This window comes from Notothenia rossii (assembly GCF_949606895.1).
Source record: "Notothenia rossii genome assembly, chromosome: 1".
In the NCBI taxonomy this organism is placed as follows: domain Eukaryota; kingdom Metazoa; phylum Chordata; class Actinopteri; order Perciformes; family Nototheniidae; genus Notothenia; species Notothenia rossii.
In genome coordinates, this window is record NC_136912.1 from 47,618,048 (window position 1) to 47,636,968 (window position 18,921).

Here is an 18,921-nt window from a genome sequence, read left to right on the forward strand (position 1 = left end):
GCATTAGTTTCTGTTATGGATCAGTATCAACAGTCCTGCCAGTAACGTTACTATATTATCAATCCTACTTTAGTTATAGCCTGATATATGATAGCTAACTTTACAATGTTGTGATGTGACGTTAGCTAACATTCTGTAGCTAACGCCGGTCACTCACCAAGATAGCTGCCCAGTTCTCCACTGGTTCTCCTCACACCACAGCTCAATTTCTCTCCGATGGCCGTTATTTCTTCTAATCCTTGGCTGCTCCTGGTCTCTTGGACGCCTAGCAGGCTCATAATTATGAGGTTGTGGTCCGTCATAAGCATTCGAATATTCATGTTCAACTTCTTCTGTGTCGAAACTAGCATTGGGATCCATGTTTATTAATACGTTACACCGGCCGCTCTCCCCCTTGTGTCCCCCGTGTTACGTCACACGAGGGAGGTCACGTGCCGAGGCTTTTTTATGCGGAAGTGAACATTTCTTCCAAAAACGACGCCAGATGTCACTGTAGTGTATATTTCTGTATGTTTTTTGAAAATCTAGTGTATTCATCATTTTCCTACACATTTATTCACAGGTGTCTTTAACCTGGAAGTTGCTCTTTAAACACAGACAGTGGCAGAACTTCAGTTTTAGTAATATTAGATCTCAGTGCTGCGTTTGACACTATTGACCACATCATATTACTAGACCGACTGGAAAACTAAGTGGGACTTTCGGAAACAGTTCTACATTGGTTTGAATCCTACTTAAAGGACAGAAACAACTTTGTTTCTATAGGTAACTACACATCTGAGTTGACAAATATGACATGTGGGGTTCCTCAAGGCTCCATCTTGGGGCCTCTTCTCTTTAACATCTACATGCTACCACTGGCTCAGATAATGAAGAACAACAAAATAAGTTACCGTAGCTATGCAGATGACACACACATTTACGTAACAATTTCACCAAAAGACTATGCTCCAATTCAAACACTGAGTAAGTGCATTGAACAGATCAATGACTGGATGTGTCAGAACTTTCTCCAATTAAACAAAGACAAAACTGAGGTAATAGTTTTTGGAGCCAAGGCAGAACGTATAAAAGTTAGCGCTGAGCTTCAGCCTGCAATGTTCAAAACAACAGATAATAGTCATGGACTCTGACCTGAGTTTCAACCGTCACATTAAAACAGTTACTAAATCAGCTTACTATCACCTAAAGAACATATCTAGGATTAAAAGACTAATGTCACAGCAGGAATTGGAAAAACTTGTCCATTCTTTTATCTTCAGTAGACTGGACTACTGCAATGGTGTCTTCACAGGTCTCACTAAAAAATCTATTAGAAAGCTGCAGCTGATTCAGAACGCTGCTGCTCGAGTCCTCACTAACACTAAGAAAGTGGATCACATCACTCCAGTTCTGAAGTCTTTACACTGGCTTCCTGTCCGTCAAAGAATAGATTTCAAAATACTGCTGCTGGTTTATAAAGCACTGAATGGTTTAGGCCCAAAATACATTTCTGACCTCCTGCTAAATTATGAACCATCCAGATCTCTCAGGTCTTCAGGGACGGGTCAGCTTTCTGTCCCCAGAGTCAGAACTAAACATGGTAAAGCAGCGTTCAGTTATTATGCTCCAAATATCTGGAACAAACTCCCAGAAACCTGCAGGTCCGCTGCAACTCTTACTACTTTTAAATCCAGGCTGAAGACTTTTCTTTTTGTCGCTGCTTTTAATTGAACTATTCATAGCTTAGACTGCACTGTAACTTTTATCCATGTATTTTTTCTTTTAATGTTTATTTTATTAACTTTTCTTTTTAATGACTGATTTTAAATGCCATTTTCTTAATGTCTTTCATTTTTTGTAAAGCACTTTGAATTGCCTTGCCTTAAGGGCCTACACCAGTGACCACCAACTGGCGGCCCGCGGGCCACATCCGGCCCGCCAGACATTCTCATCCGGCCCGCACGACGGGGGTAACTGTGGCGTTGGCGGAGTGGTTACTGCGTTCGCCTCCCACCCATTTTTTTTACTAACGTCTTGTTAGTAAGGTGCAGTACCGGAGTCCAACAGAGAGGCAGCAGCTGCGAGTCAGTAGAGAGTGCGTACTGCGAAATATTCCCTGCCTTGAAGAAGAATTGACCCTTCGTTGTGAAGAGTCTGGTTAATGCGCTCCGCAACACAGCAGTAGCCCTGCTGCGACAGAAGAGGTTTCTCAATACTCTAATTTCCCCTCCTCGACTCCTCGGTCCTCCGGTTGTGACCCGGAAATGGATTTCAGCGCGCCATGTTGAAGGACATCTAATTTCTCTAAATGCACATCGAGGACCGAGCATTGAGCATCGAGGAGGCTCTCTGGAGGAGCTCTAACCGAGGAGACAGTCGCCGTGTCTCAATTCAGGGGTTGCATACTTCGAATGGTGCATTCGTAGACCGCTTACGTCACTTCCGCCGAAAGAAGGCTGTCCCAATTCAAAAAAAAGAAGAGACTCCTCCGAATGCGGCATACGAATGCAGCCTACTTTTCCCCAATTTGAAGGATACATCTGATGTACACTCCGCGGCCTACCATATCCCAGGGTGCAATGCGTGCAGGGAAGAGGGAGTTTTTTTTCAAATTAAATGGCTTCCGGCCCCCCCAGCAGAGCGGATTTAAAATCAGCAGCGAGCGGAGGAATCACTAATAAATGTGAGTTTTAACTTACTTTAAATTAACTAACGTCACACACCTCAAACCCAAGGGGCATTAAAACGTACATTTTCGTTAAATAATACGGATACATATGTGACGCTAACTAGCTAGCTGGACGTACTGCACTGTTGTTTACACTTATTTTTTATTCAATTCAGAAGTTTACTAAAGTCATACAGAGATCTTGGCTCTGTTATATATAAGTTATACTTTATATTACATAAATAGACCAAAGTGAAAACATTTAGACCGGTTTAGCCTACAGTACGGTGGGATTTATCAAATGCTACCCTGACGTGTAGCTGCTGTTAGCTTTATTTATTTCTCTGACATGTTGCACTGTTTATTAAACTTTGGGACAACATTACAACCTTTGTATTCAGCTCATGCTGCTTTGAGGTACGGCAAAAGAAAAGCCTATTTTCAATATTTCCACCAGATTTGATCATGTTTTATTTAGGTTAAAGTGTATTTAATTTATCATAATCCCATAATAATAGTAAGACAATCACAAATAGACAGCATCCTTTAGATTGATGTTAGTTTGTGCCGTGCTGTCAAAGGGATGCAAGTGTGACTGCTGGGGAAGGACCCCTAATCTGAAAAGTGCACAGCGGATCATCTGGACAGAGCTGCCACCCACCTGGACCCCCCGAGGTGCTGGAGAAATGGATCTGTTGGAGAAGGACCCCTAACCCCAGCGGATCATCAAGACAGGGCTGCCATCCACCTGGACCCCTCCCGTGGTGCTGAAGAAAGCAAAACGCCGATCAGGAACATCCTCCACCCAGACCTCTGCTTACTGCCGTCCTACAGACTTGTGTCTTAGTTTCAGAATTTGATTTTGTATGTGTCTTTTCTTTTAATAGATATTCAACGATTATAGCTTGAGTCTGTCTGATTCCCCAAACAGCTGCTTCTATATACTTGCTGCACATATAATACAAAACAACTTGATAAACACACTTTTGCTGATATTTGTGTTACTGCTGGTGATGTTAAAGTACATGATTGATATCCTCTGTCTCAATGATGAAAGTTATAATAATAATAGAACACATGAAACTGCAGAGAGAGGATGGATATATTCTTACCTCTACTTTGTGATTAGATGAAAATGCAATATTAAATAGTAATTGTTAAACACATTGTTAATTTCATTTACTGAGGTTTTATAACCATTATTTCCAACATGTGTACATAAGCAGTGGAATAATAGGATATCTCTTGGTCATTCAACTGTCTTCAGTTTAATTTTATTAATACAAAAAATAGGTCATAGACATTTTTTAATTGTGTATTTCAGCAGAGCGGGGGGTAACGGTGCTGCTGGACCTGGAGGTGCTGACCTGGTGTCAGTGGGACATCATCTGGGCAGGTTTAGGGGAAGAAGGAGAATATAAACTGTTATAATCACAGCTATTAAGATTATAACACTAATATTGTTAACAATCAATCTATACAACATGCTTTTGTTCATTTAAAAAACATATTGTTTTATTGATACAAAAAAATTAAGACTTATTTTAAATATGAAATAATATGATTAAATTACATCAGCTATATTTAATTAATTTGTTAACTTACTAATTTAACATTACTGGGGGATAAAGGAACAGCTTCACATTATTTACCTGGCCATGGTTCTCTTTATTTCATCGCCGACAGTGATCTCCAAAAAATGTAAAAGTAAAGTTTCTGGATCCTTTTCAGTTAGCTTGTAAGCTAATTTGCTAGCAGGCTGCTGGAGCAACGCAACCGAACAGCGCGTATCACGTGACGTAAATACGAAGCACTCCGTAGGCTAGACCGTCTCATTTCGTTGGCAGCTCGGTCCAGCCTAACCGGTCTACGTGGGCTGGGTCCTCCGTGGACCGCGTAGGCTGCGTACTCCGAAGGGTCCAGCCCCTGAATTCAGACACGGGCCGTTTCTCAATCGCGAGGAAACTGGCTTCCAAGCCAATATTTCAAGGATACTACCTCATCGAGTGTCGCCGAAGAGCTGTTCCAATCTCCAGCATACTTCAGTGATGCAAACACAGGTATGGTGAAAAAAGAGAGAACTATTCGAAGCAGAAAAAAAACACCTTAATATACCATCTGACAATGGTCTGCGCTATAATCCTTTAATTAACTGGCTGTTCTTTATAATTTACTCAGATCAATAGGAGACAGAGATGTTAAGTTATAAATCAAGGGTTTTTATTATTATTTACAGCAGGGGTGGGGAACCTTTTTCCTTTCAATTTGTACAACATCCTCCGAGGGCCGTACAAATTATTGAACTAAACCTCTGCTTAAAAAAACTAAAATCACAGCCCATTAATTTGGCCTTTCTTTCATGCTGTGCAAAGAAAAAGCAACCTCTTAATCCAGATATCTCACCATGACTCATGTATGACGCATGCATGCATGCATACACGTGCACGGTTGTGGCATGACCACCAAAACAGAAAGATATGGACACAAGATGTGTGCAAATGTATTTAGTATCCTATCCATGTGAACCTGATTTAAGTGGGGGGGACCTAACCTCCTCTCGGGGGGTCCAGGAAGATTTTTTTTTAAATATTGAAGTTAAAAGCATCAATCTGATGCACTTTGAGAGCAACATGAGGAGATCTATGGATACATCTCTCAACACCCATATGAAATAGAACTGTAAGCAGATTTTTCTTTTGGGATATTTTACAAATCACTCCCCTTTCAAACTCTATTCTTGTTATTTTTAACAACTTTTTTTTTTTTTACTGTCATATCCTCCTGGGACCCAGCCCATTGAAAATGTCCACTGTAGTGGACATTTTGTTAACATGCATCTCCTTTGACTCTTTTGAGCTACTCGATCAATCCCTGATGTACTGGACAGAGGACATCCTGGTCTTTCCAGTGATATCATTGGTTAAAATTGCATGCTGGGAAGTTCCTCTTTCTTTTCATCCAAAATGGCTGGCATACCAAAAACAAAATGTTATAGAAGCAGGAGGAGAAGTCAAATATTGTTGAATAATTGTAATTTTTACCATGAAAATCATTATGTTCTTGTTTATTAACATGTGAGGAACTATATAATTAGTTCTGAAAGCAATTCAATAATTCAAGTTTTCAAATAACAGCCCTTTTATAAATGTCCATTCTAGTGGACGTCAGGACCATCCTCATGGACTTAATGACTCAATATTGTTGCAGGAGACGGAACTGAAGCAGACATTTTCTGTACCAGATACAGTAGTTCAGGGGGATTAAGATTTTGAGCTCTCAGATGATGAGAGAGATGATGATTTCACACCTGGGATAGAAGAGGGTCAAGAAGAAGGGGGGGAAAGATTCAGGAGGCTCCATGAGCGCACAGATACAGACAGAGACACAGATAGGGAAGAGCTGGAAAGACATGGCCCTCTGTGGGCCAAGAGTAGCACGTATGTCTTATTGTTGTTTTTATTTTAAGTGGAGCCATGAAAGATGAGAATTGCCTCAGGAATGCCAGCTTTGTTTCTATGAGCTTGGTCAAATGGAGACCACATCCATACAACTAGTCAAGATGACCCTACAGCCCGTGCCGACTGGAGTCAATGAGGTACTTTTCCCACTACATTGACTACAAAGTCTTTGAAGATCTGGAAAGATTCACCAAAAACCAAACTAGTTTTTGAGTGACCAAATAAACAGCAATGTTCAGATCATTTACTTATTCATGTTTTAAATAAAGGTGAATGTATTATTGTATTAATATCACTCTATAACCATAATACGTTACATAGTCTATCTGTTAATTTTGGCTGTCTTTTCAAACTAATATGGACCCGACGTCCTCTACAGTGGACATACTGTAACATTTTAAAATAAAATAAAATAAAAAAAGTCTAGATTGCAAGATGTTTTTTTAACCCTAAATAGGTAGGAAATCACACAAAAAAGGAAATTGGAAGACACTTTTTTTCCTCGGGTCCCAGGAGGATATAGTATGTTATACCTGTTAATAATTTAGTCTCTAATGTCTCATTAATAACTATAATGATCATATCAAGGTGTGCCTTAACCTCACTGAGCTGAGGTTATTTGAGCCTCTCAGGAGAGAGCTCTCTTCCACCTGGTTGTAGAAAAGCTCTTTAAATTTGTTAGCATAGCTAGCTAACCAGATGCTAATAACAACAGATCGCCACTGGGCTCACAACTAAAGACACAGCCTCGCAAACACTGCAGCATTTGTACGGCTCCTTATGGGTACTGCAATATTTGAAGAGCTGGAGCGGGGTTCCGATGCTCTCCGTTACTCCTTTCAGACGAGACATAACCACGTGAAGACCTATGGTGAAGAAACGTTACGCTCGTGTTGTGTTCAATGAACCTGTCCTTGGCCAGGAAAAACAGGCACTCGCTTGTTTAATTATTTTGCGATCTAGATTTCTTCTTCTTTTTTGAAGTGAGAAGTTGTCCGTCCGTCCATCAGTCAGACGGACTAACGGACCCCCCCCCCCCCCCGCCAAAACGAAAAAACTCTTTGTTTCTCCACGTATTAATGAAGTCACCCAAATCAGCGTTAAAAAAGCGGGAGGCGCTGAAAAGCGACTAATTTGCATCACTGATACTTGGAATTCCGCCACGTCCTTGGTTTGGGGGTAATTTCGAGGCTGCACATGGGTAGACTTCGCGTCCTTCAAATCCCCACAATGCTTTGCGCACGGACCAATTTCAAAAACCCTTGCGGAGAATGGCTGAACCGACGCAGCAGCACACATTTAAATGTAAGTATGTAGTGGCGTAGAACATGTGTTGGTAAATATGTTACTTTGTTGCATTTGTTATCACCAAAAATGTGTTCGGTGAAAGTAGAGCAAGTTCATAACTAGATAGACATCGTGAGGTATTTATTTTCGGTACAGTTCATGTGGAAACCGTTAAAGATAGTGGCACACTTGTTAGCCTGTTCCATTCTTCTTTGTTTTCCGAAGCCGTGGCTTGGAAGTATACTTGCTTCGTTTCTGAAGGAAGTGACTTGGAAGTATGCGACTACCAAGCCAGTATCCTCGCGATAGAGAAACGGCCACTGATGGGTCCTCCACGGATGCATTTCCGGGAACGGTGGAAGCGTTACGCACGGCCGGACTTATCTCAGCCAATGACAGCTCTGCATGCATCCCCTGGATATGATTTTAGCAACCGCTTGAACGGCTACGCGATGTTTACAGTGAGAACAGCTGTGAGGTCCGTGCAGAAAGCAGAGCAGTGTGTAAAATATATATCACTCAGTATAACAGGCCCATATTAATCTGTATTTGTATGCTGTAGTTAAGTAGATATCTACAAACAAAGAGTCGATATTTTTCGAAGACCATTTAGTGCTTCACATAATAAAATACACAACGGCTGTAGCCTGATTGTGCTTTAGGAGCTGTAGGTGTGTGTGGTAGGCCTACAGTGTGTAGGTGTGTGTGTTGTACAATGCGTAGATGCGGCGGACAGACGGGTCCCAGTTGGTTTGGTGTCCTATGCTTACTTTTAATACTTGTAAATACAACTTTTGGCCCGTAATTTCAATTCCCCATTTCAGCGACCATAGGGGGGATATATATATATATATATATATATATATATATATATATATATATATATATATATATATATATATATATATATATATCCAGTCTCTGATTGTGTTACGTTATTATGAGAGTGCTCTCATAATAATTACTTGTTTGATTCTGAAATTGTATATATTTATATAAATATATGTGTGTTTATATGTCCGCATCTATAGCCTGTTATTGTCTCATTATCTCGCACTGTCAATTAATTAAAAGTAAATATATAAGTCGTCATGAACACATCTGTCCATCAGACAGAGGGCTGCCTGTGCGGTTATGGCTAGAAAGGATCCGTCTAGTGTAAATATGACGTCAGGTTCTCGTTGTAACTCTCGTTGTAATCGGAGCGGCTCGGAAACACATCTACAGCAGTAACATGATGCAACATACACATTAATGCAGCAGCAATATTAATAGAGAAACATCAGACATAATAGAAAACACTGCTAGGGAACATTTTATTGCACCAGGAGCTATCTTGGGACTTGTACTGCGACAGCGTTGACTTGCCTGTGAATAAAAAATAAACCATAGTGTTGGTGATCTACAGTGTTGTCATTCTTCTTTGAACACCAACAAGACCGCTAACACCCTATTTCAACAATCACACTCCCTGTCATTGACATAATTAATAGATAGTTTAGCTTCTCACCATCATTTGCTGTGGCCAACTGATGTTAACGATCGTAACTGAAGGGCTGCCTGCCAAACGTAAACATTCAGCCACGTGACATTCAGCCAAACTCTCGCGAGAGTTTTACACAAGACGGATCCTTTCTAGCCATAACCCTGCTGTGCCTCCTGTCATCATTAATGGACGTCTCTTTAAAATGACCGCTCAGAGGAGAGGAGTTCTCATTTCTCTAACCGCCTGCTGCTTCCCCTCCTCTCTCCTCAGTCCTCCGCTCGCGTCTCATGTGGGCTGGACTAAGTATCGAGGATAGGAGTCGAGGACAGGAGTCGAAGAGGGGAAATTAGAGTATTGAGAAACCTCTAGAGTCCAACAGAGAGGCAGGAGCTGCGGGACAGTAGCCTAGAAGCAGGGTTGGGTTGTAACGGCATTACGTAATCAGAATACAAAAATCAAGTAGGCTAACTTTATTCAGCTGGCGTTACATTTGAAAAACGAGTAATCTGATTACAGTTACTTTCATAAACCTGAAGTGAATACATTTTGGAATACTTATTGGAATTATTGGTGGAAAAGTTTCCTCACAAAATGTAATATTCATTACCGGCAGAACTGTGTGCACACTGCACAGCGCTGCAGCATGTCTGTGAGCGAGAGAGAGATGCAGCGTGTCTGTGAGGCCCCGCCCCCGCACGCAGATGAGAGAGAGAGATCTCTTTTAAAATATATTGAAAGTTAGAAACGGAGATGGTTGGATAAAATGTGCAAGATAACGTTTATGTAGCATTTATTTATTGTCGAAATGATGACATTTCATAACGGGATCAAATCAAAGTGAAAGGCCTGCTGCTGCTGAATGCATGGGGCAAGTGACTGGAATTTAAAAAAAAAGTTATTACATCGTTTCAGATAATAAATAATAATTATAATTCATTCTATTTAGGGGCGCCTTTCAAAGCACCCAAGGACACCTTACAATTCATAACATATTCCAAGGAAAGGTTTTAAGACAGTACAAAGAATGCAGTCCGGGTGATGTTTTTTATGTGGGGTGCAGATGAGAGAGCTGTCCAGAATGACACCAAGATGTTGTGTTTGAGTTCTTGATAAGCCATTAAAACAGTAAAACAAGTGTCTCCTGTGCACCAAAACATACCCCTCTGTTATGGAAAAAGAAAGTATTCCAAAAGTATTTAAAAAGTAATCTGAATACGTTGCATTTTTAAGACACGTAACTGTATTCTGATTACTTTCAGAGCATGTATTCAGTATTCAGTAACTGATTACATTTACAAAGTAACCCTCCCAACCCTGTCTAGAAGGGATCCTTCGTTAGCGCGAAGAGTCTGCTAAGCTTTATGCGGTCCGCAGTACCTGATCTTGCTCCACTAGCACTAATGAGCTGCACTAAACTACATTTTAACATTTAAAATACCTAGCCATTCTTTTGCGGTTATTTTCGTGAAATTAACTCAGAAGTAAAAATAAAAGTAGTGTAACTCATTACATTTCAGAGACAGTAATATGGTAATGTGACTTATTACTTAAAAAAAGATATAAGTAATATGTACTGTATTACATTTTGGAAGTAACTTATCCAACACTGCATTTCAGTAATGTCGTCATGACAGCGAACATGAAGGTATTGCTCTCTCAATCTGGATCTTTAAACAAAACTTCTGTAAATGAAAAGAAATTCAACCAAGCCACTGCAGTTTGAGAAATAGAGCATTTATTTGTGAAGGGCCGGTCCTTGCAGCCAGGGCTCTTTCACTTTCACTTTAGTGACCGTATTTCTTCCTCACTCAGAGCTTTTCAGAAGTACAAGAGGCTTATAGAAGCTACAGATCAAGCTGACAAAACGGTGATCATTCCGTTTAATAAGGAACATGTCAGATAATGTTTCAACACAAACTAACTGGAGGACTCAGTGATCTTCAGCAGACTGGAGGTGCTCTTCAGCCTAAAAGGTCAAACAGACAAACAAATCATTACATTAATTTAGTCCCAATTATATTTGAATTGACAAGTTGAACACATTTTTATATTTCATATTTTTTTTAATCATTCTTAATATATCTGCAGCAACACATCCTCTATAACAGTGGTTCCCAACCTTTTTTCCCAAGAGCCCCCCCAAATGACTCCTGTTGGAAGTCACACACACACACACACACACACACACACACACACACACACACACACACACACACACACACACACACACACACACACACACACACACACACACACACACACACACACACACACACACACACACACACACACACACACACACACACACACACACACACACACACACACACACACACACACACACACGTAATTCAAGTTCAAAAGTCTCAAAAATGCTACAACTACTGTCACAAACTAGATGAATGTGAAGTATTTTGTTAAAAGAGGATGAAAGCGTAATTAAGGAGCACTATTGGAGTGACTTTGATGGTTGTTGGACTCAGGATTAATTCATTTGGATTCCCGCTGTATGAAGAAATTAAAGGACCGCGCGGAAGTGGAAACAATTCACAAAGGGATTAAACTGTTTAAAACACATGCTCAAAGTAAACCGGATTTTGCCGATGTGTTTATCTGGATTCAAAAGTCGTAAATGATCTACAAAATGGAGGAGACCGATCTGATCGGAGCAACTGACAAATAATCCAACTGAAACCGGCATGGACAATGACTATGTTTTAAAAATGCGCTTATCCAGAAAAGCTTGGTTTGGACACTTTACGGGCAGAAGAAACATTTCTATTAAAGAAAGAATGATACATTTCCGTCTTTTTATCCCTTTAATAGCTACTAACTTGAATTGCTATTCAAATTAATTAATCAATAATTTTTAATTTTTTATTGTAATGTAGAGACAAGGCTTTTAGTGACAATCATGTATTGCTTTACAACAGTGGCGAGCCGTGACTTTTATACCTAGGCCCTCTGAACCCCAACCCTTCCCTCGAGTTATTACGTCACAGCATATAGACAAGTTTACGCGCCAAACCACGGGTAGCGCCATAACCCTACACAAATGCACTTCATTTCCGCCGGAAGTCTTTTGCACAGCGTCTGTCGGTGTAAACCGGTGTAAACAGTCAGACGGGCACTGGTGTAAACACAGCGATTTCGATGCTAACAGTGATGCTAGCTTGGGAACACGATTCTACTTCTTTGACTGGAGATGGCGTTACTCTCCCCCACCCGAATTCAGTGCAAAACTGGGAGGATAACATGACGACGTGGCCCAGCATAACGTACAGCAAAATTTGCTCCTACTTCGTTCAATCCATGGCAATAGATGGAAAAGCAATGGACAGTCTGAAGGCATATCATAAGGCTGCGCACATTCTACTTTGCCCACATGCTCCCGAAAATTGTTGACGATTTTGTTGAGGGAAGGTTACAGTTCTGCAGTAAATATCTCAGCATTTTAAAACCAAAATAAACTGCCTTATTTAGGTCATGCCCACAGGAGCCAACAGTTGTCTGTTGTTTACATAATGCACAATTTACATGATCTCTTTATGCTGTGCAATATATCATATGTGCCTGTACTGTTTGAGTGAAAATAAAGTTTGATGTAATTTCATTTCATTATTGCACTGTTATTGCATTATTGCATTTCATATGTTCCTTAGAGTGCTACAATTTCTTTTAACACAGTTCATCATTCATATTAAGCTCATACTGTACATAAATAACACTGAATGAATTAATTGTTGAGAGGAAACTAAAGAAATGGCTTCAACAAGAAAGATCACATGTTTAATCCTAACAGGTATTACACATTAAAATATAAAAGCAGCCCACACAATTACATCACTATGAAAATATTCATATATAATATTAAAAAATACAATGCATGCAGTATTTGTTGTGTTTATCTGTATTTAATGAACAACATGGCTGGGTGCTGGGTGCTGGTTTGTGGTCGTAGCACTCTCTATCTAACCACTCGTTCAGGTGCTTTCTCGAGTGATTGCAACCAACTACCGCACACGTAGTTCCCGAACCACTTTTCTTCATGTTGTAATTGTTATATCCTCTTTGTCTCTGCGATATCAGTGCTTTGTCGGCACAACGGAGCTAGCTAGCAAAACAAACCCAGTCCGCCAAAACGGAAGTGCATTGCATCGAAGGGAGGAGTTCAGGATGTAGAGCGGAAACGGCTCAATAACTTGTGTATACTTCAGCGGAATATCAAAACAACGGCCCGGGGTGCAAAACGCATCAATGAAAGCGACCCTCTACCACACAAAACAACACCTGTAAATAACCCTATTTGTGTTCTTTGAAATTGAAAAGGATATTGCATTGTGTTTGTTACTTTCGTTGCAGTTGTATGTCTTAAGTGTAATTTGGCATGCTTTTATTCTGAAGGCGAGTTAACGCTGTTGACAGGAAGTTGTTATATTGCTATGGAAACAAGAAAAGTTTCACAGCGGGCAGAACTTGTCATAAAGTCTGCGATAATAACACCCACCCATTTAGAAGGAAGATATGGTTGGTCAATTGAAGATATGATTGGTCAATTGTACTGTCATTTGACATTACTCTCTCGTTCAGTTAGTTAACAGCTCCTCTCTTCACAGTAACTCGCAGAGACGAGCTTCTTTCATTTAACCATTCACATTCCAACAGAAACTGAATAGGCAGATTCGAAGGATTTATTTATTTGGAAATGTTATTTTAAAAACAATTAAATCAAGCTATTTTGGTAAAATTAATGAAAAATATAACTAAATAAATAGCTAAAAAAATATATTAAAAAAAATAATTATTTTTTCTAATGTTTTTAAATATTATTTTGTAGAATATCTGGTCGGTCTTGCAGTAGGCGGGATCCTGAAAGGTCGCCAAAGGACCTGTGAAGGTTCCCACACGGGCAACGTTTTGAGATCCGTGTTGTGTACTTGGTTTCGGTGCTAATAAACGCCTGTGTTCAACCCAAACCCTGCTCTTTCCTTCCCTCTTTGAACTCTGTGTGAGCGGAGAGGCTCACAATGATCTTCATAGAAACTAAAGGCTTAATATAAAAAAACTATAATAAAGAACTTACATGTTTGTGATCCTATCCAGTCTGTCCTTGATGTCCCCCTGGATAAAGAAACAGAACAGACCAAAAACGTTGTTACTTGCAACAAATATTGAAGTGAAGAGATTTACTGCAGCAGCGTGGAATGGCCTAACTAAAGACAAGCCACACACTTCCAGAGGATCTCAGACTGCGGGGAGGGGCTTCGGGATATATACAGCTCCACTGCAGCATTATGAGTTTCTCTGGTTTTACGATGTATAGGTTTGTGTTTGAGTCAAATAAAATAAGAATAACAGTAGTCCAACTGACTGGTGATGAAGGTATGGATTACACTTTCCACATTTTTGGTACTAAGAAATGTTAGATCTTTTGAATCTTTTAAATGTTTCTGAGGTGATGAATGCAGGATTGAAACATTTGGCATGTTTGTCTAAGCTGAGGTTTTGGTAAAAGAATGACAACTAGATTCAGCTTCATCTTCCTGACCTATAATCATTTTCTCTGTGTAGGAGCCATATGATAAAATGTATAGTTGATATATTTGAATATTATAATCAGTGTTTCCGCCAGGGGGCCGTCTTGCCGTCATTTGATGCTCTTATACAGCTCGGGACGCCCTGAACGCGAGCCGAGGGCGTCCAAAAATATTAATAATTCGAGAGAAGATCGAGAGGTTTTTATCACTTGAAATGACGAAAAGGAAAAAGGACAAGGACATCCCACTCTTGGAGGGGCAAAGGAGTCTGGTGGGATTATTTTCGGAGTATTGAAGATTGTTTCCCCAACATCAAAGGTGCCTGCTACGGGAGCGTAGGCCTGTCACGATAAATAATTTTGTTGGACGATAAATGTTCCTGGAAATTATTGCGATAAACGATAATATTGTCGGCACCATTGTAAGACCATTTTAGACCACTGACATACTGATAATATATCATAATAATTCTAGTACATCCTTTCAAACAGAACTTTTTATTGAACATTCAACATTGCAAATGAAATGTGAAATAATATAAAAATATATAAATGATATATAATAAATAAAACGAATTAATTAAATTATAATAAATTAATTAAATTATAATAAATTAATTAAATCACACACAACCAAAACAATAAATTAAATAGACTCAGGCTGGAAAACAGAGCTCTCAATCCATCTATCTATCCATCTCTATATAGATGGATAGATAAATAAATATAAATATATATATAAATAAATCAATATGAGCACACATTGTCTCACAAGCAAAAAAAATCTCCTTAAAACAACAGTCATGTGTACAGTCCACTGTCCATACAAAGACCCAGATGCCTCAACAGGCTATATCCAAATCTGTTTTTCGAAGTTTTCGAGCAAGGAACACCAACATGTTTGCATTGCCGGGCAAATGCATCTTTGATTGTAAACTGTCTGGAAGGTGGGGGCTCTCCATCTCCAGCTGCCGTGTTTGCTACCAGCTGGGAAAACGGAATGGAGTGGTTGTGTTTTAGGTGTAGTTTAAAATGCGTGGTATTGCTTGCTTTTGTCGCTACCTTTTTTAAAGAAATGCGACACACCGCCCGGCTCATTCAAGTCCGTAGGTTGGCCTCGTTGATTTGGCTTGAATCCAAAATACTGCCACACCGGAGAATCGAGATGTGTAGGTTTTGTAACCAATTCCATTTCACTTTAAATTCCCTGCGAGTAAGTCACAGGTTGTCTCCCGCTTGTCGCTATATTATTAATTTGGCTGCTACGCTGCTGTACGTGCACACAGAGTGTACTGACCTGGCTGTGTGTCAGCCCCGCCCCTCACAGCGCGCATGGACGGCAGCCACAGCTCGTCTGGCAGCCACAGCGCTCCTAGCTAAAATGCTGGTCACATCCTTATCTAAACAAACACGCATGTAAACGGCAATTTATCGAGCTCAGAAAAGTTATCAAGTCCATTTTTATTTATCGTACGATAAGTCAATTTATCGATTATCGCGACAGGCCTACGGGAGCGTGCGCGATTTGGACGTGATGAGCGGGGGGGTTTTAGTGGAGCACGCGCGTGAGCGAGCACCAGAGCCTCGCAGCGGCGAAACTGAGGCTCCGTGGTTAACTGTTGTAACATGAAGAGCCTTTTGGGAGCCGAAACAGCCGGCGCTTTAAGAGAGCCGAGCCAAATGATCCGGCTCACTAACGTAAAAAGACAGTATATGGGACGGCTCAAGTCAAAAATAAAAATAAAAAAACCCGCTCTCGGGGTGGACGGCCTCTCAGCCCTGGTCTGGCAGAAACACTGATTATAATCCTTTGTTATTAGTGCTATTATATCATTTATTTGAACCAGCCGTGTGAAATTGACGGCATAGACGACCGCAGCTGTACGTGATTACGAGACGTTATAGCCGACCGCAGCTGCTGGTGATTGTGTGTGTGAGAAGGAGCCAGAAGCCAGAGCAACATCGTTTTTGACCTGAGAAAATATGTGTTTGTATTTTATACCTTTTTGTTTAAGTAAAGAGTCAAACAAACTATCCTGAGACGTATCTTTTCCGAGTCAAGCTTATTTGCTACCTGTGAATCGAATTTTGGGTTACTGGAACTACATTTGTCAAAAACTAAGCTCTGGAGAAGCCGAGCTATGAAGGAGGGATTCCAGTGACGGCGTCGCATGGAAGGAGAAGATAAAGACTGCTCTTCCACACACGGAGATCGGCGCATTAAGTGGGACATCCGAGGAACAATTAATTCATGTTATGTTAATGTTTGAAGACGGATGGGAGATCGCTACTCTCCACAGAAGAGGGAGTCTGAATGGATCAGCTGATTCCAACTACCAGCTGATTACCTTTTGCTTTTCGTTTGTAAAAAACATTGAACTAAGTTGTTCTGTAAGAAAGATACATTTTCTATAAAAACGAAGCGTTTATTGTTGGACACCTTTAGTTGAGTTTAAGCACTGTAGTAAGTCTAATTTGAAAGAGCAATGGAAGAACTAACCGAAAGGAGCCAGAAGAGGGAACCAAAGCCTACGGAAAAGGCCAAAGAGGAGAGGCTCCACAGGCTAAATGGATTAAGGAGAGCGAAGGTGGGCCGGCTCACCAAGAAGGTTAATGAGCTGAAACGTCTTAAAGAAAATGATAGCAATGTGGATAAAGTGGAAGAAGAAATCCTGAATGACTTTGCTAAATTATATGGAGAGTTTAATTACATTAACAAGGAATTTGTAACTCTCTTACCTGAAGAGGAGGCGTCTGAAGACCAGCAACAGTGGTTTAATCCCAAGTCAGCAAACATTGAACAGTTTGTAGGCATAACTGAAAAATGGATTAAAGGAGTACGCGAAGGCACAAAAGAGGACCATGAAGAGGAAGCCTGCTCGTCTGAAGTAGATTATACCAGGCCTGAAGACAGCGCCTCCAGAGCCAGTAAACATACAGTGGCTTCGTCTACTGTTTCTTCTGCTCGCAGGAGGGCGGAGGCTGAAAAGGCAGTACTGCTAGCTCGAGCAGCATCCTTAAAGAAGAAGCAGGCTCTTGAGATAGAAGAATCCTCTCTAATACAGCAGCAAGCAAAGCAGCAAGCAAAGCAGCTCCAGCAGCTCAAAGCTCAAAGAGAACAATTAGAGATGGATGCAGCTGTAGCTGAATGTGATGCAAAGCTAAAAGGTGCTTGACGGGTATGAAGACCATGAGCAGCTACCTCAAACGCAGCCAACGTCATGGCAAGTCAGAGACATCTGGCACCGGATCCAGAACTGCTTCAAAACCAGCTAAATATGGTGAGAAACTTGCCTCAGTACACCTTCTAAAAGAACTGTCATGCCACGCCCAACAGAGTCAAGCATGTGGATGGACACGCAGGATGGAGTTTCTGATGCAGCACACGGATCAGGCCCCAGAGAAGGTCACCGTAGAGGGGAGGAGAGGGACAGCTATGATGTGATGCAGCGTCAAAGTCAGATTACAGAGATGCTGGTAAGGCAGCATAATCTTATCTTCCTAAACGAGACTTGCCTGTTTTCAAGGGAGACCCGCTCACCTACAAGTCCTTTATAAGAGCCTTCAACCATGTCATCGACAGCAAGGCAGAGAGCAGCAGCGATAAATTGTACTACTTGGAACAGTTCACCGGAGGGGAACTTCAAGAGCTCATCCGCAGTTGTGAGCACATGGCACCACAGAGAGGCTACGAAGAAGCCAGGGCTCTACTCCAGAAACATTATGGTGATGAACTTAAAATTGCTACCGCCTATATGGATAAAGCTCTAAAGTGGCCACAGATCAGGTCTGAAGACGGAAAAGCTCTGAATACCTATGCCCTTTGCCTGATTACGTGCCGTAATGCCATGGAGTGGAGGACATAGAGTATATGGACGAAATGAACAACCCAACTAACATGAGAGTCGTCGCCTCAAAGCTCCCATACAAAGTGAAAGAAAGATGGAGGAGTGCTGCTTTCGAGGTTCAAGAGAAAAAGGGACGAAGAGCAAGGTTTACAGACCTAGTGACATATATATATACATACAATCACAAATGGCTAACGACCCCCTTTTTGGAAGCATGCATGATACTAGGACAACTACGGAGGGAAAAGTAAAAGCAACGGCCACAGACTCTAAAGCTTGGAAGTCTGGCTGGCAAAGGGGAAGCAGTTTTGCCACAGCTGTCGCTCCAATGAGTGACGAGAAAACAACGCCCTCAAACTTAAAGTACAGCCCCTCAGCCGCAAATCCTGTCAATGCCTTTCAAAAACCCTGTTTGTTTTGCCATAGAGACCACACACTCGATTCCTGCAGAATCATCAAAGAGCAACAACCGAAAGACAGGATTGAGTTTCTGAAAGCTAAAGGCCTCTGTTTTGGATGTCTTACACAGGGACACCTTAGCAGAAACTACAATAAAAGGATGACCTGTCAAGTCTGCTCCCTAAGAAACCCAGGAATTCTGCATGTTGATAAGGACAGTGCTACATTTAGAAAGCCAGATGAGAACATCTCAAATG

The 18,921-nt window shown here is 40.9% G+C and overlaps 2 protein-coding genes across 6 annotated transcripts in view; both read right to left on the reverse strand.

The window, feature by feature from the left end:
• The window catches only part of LOC307044716 (uncharacterized protein), a 32,184-nt gene extending 22,877 nt beyond the window's left edge, over nt 1-9,307 (reverse strand). For 2 of the 4 annotated variants that reach the window (XM_079690017.1, XM_079690016.1), the window contains exon 1: nt 8,906-9,307. The gene's annotated coding sequence lies outside the window, so the exon portion shown is untranslated. Of the gene's footprint in view, nt 1-3,311; nt 8,141-8,905 lie in introns of those variants that run through there. The other 2 variants (XM_079690015.1, XM_079690014.1) reach the window with 2 other exon arrangements.
• Nucleotides 9,308-10,599: 1,292 nt separating this feature from the next.
• cep44 (centrosomal protein 44) overlaps nt 10,600-18,921 on the reverse strand; it is a 37,122-nt gene continuing 28,800 nt past the window's right edge. For both annotated transcript variants that reach the window (XM_079642483.1, XM_079642479.1), the window contains exons 10-11: nt 13,965-14,002; nt 10,600-10,847 (exon numbers count right to left, since the gene is read on the reverse strand). In XM_079642483.1, coding sequence (XP_079498609.1) covers nt 10,843-10,847; nt 13,965-14,002 — 43 coding nt within the window. In that variant the 3' untranslated portion in view covers nt 10,600-10,842. The remainder of the gene's footprint in view (nt 10,848-13,964; nt 14,003-18,921) is intronic.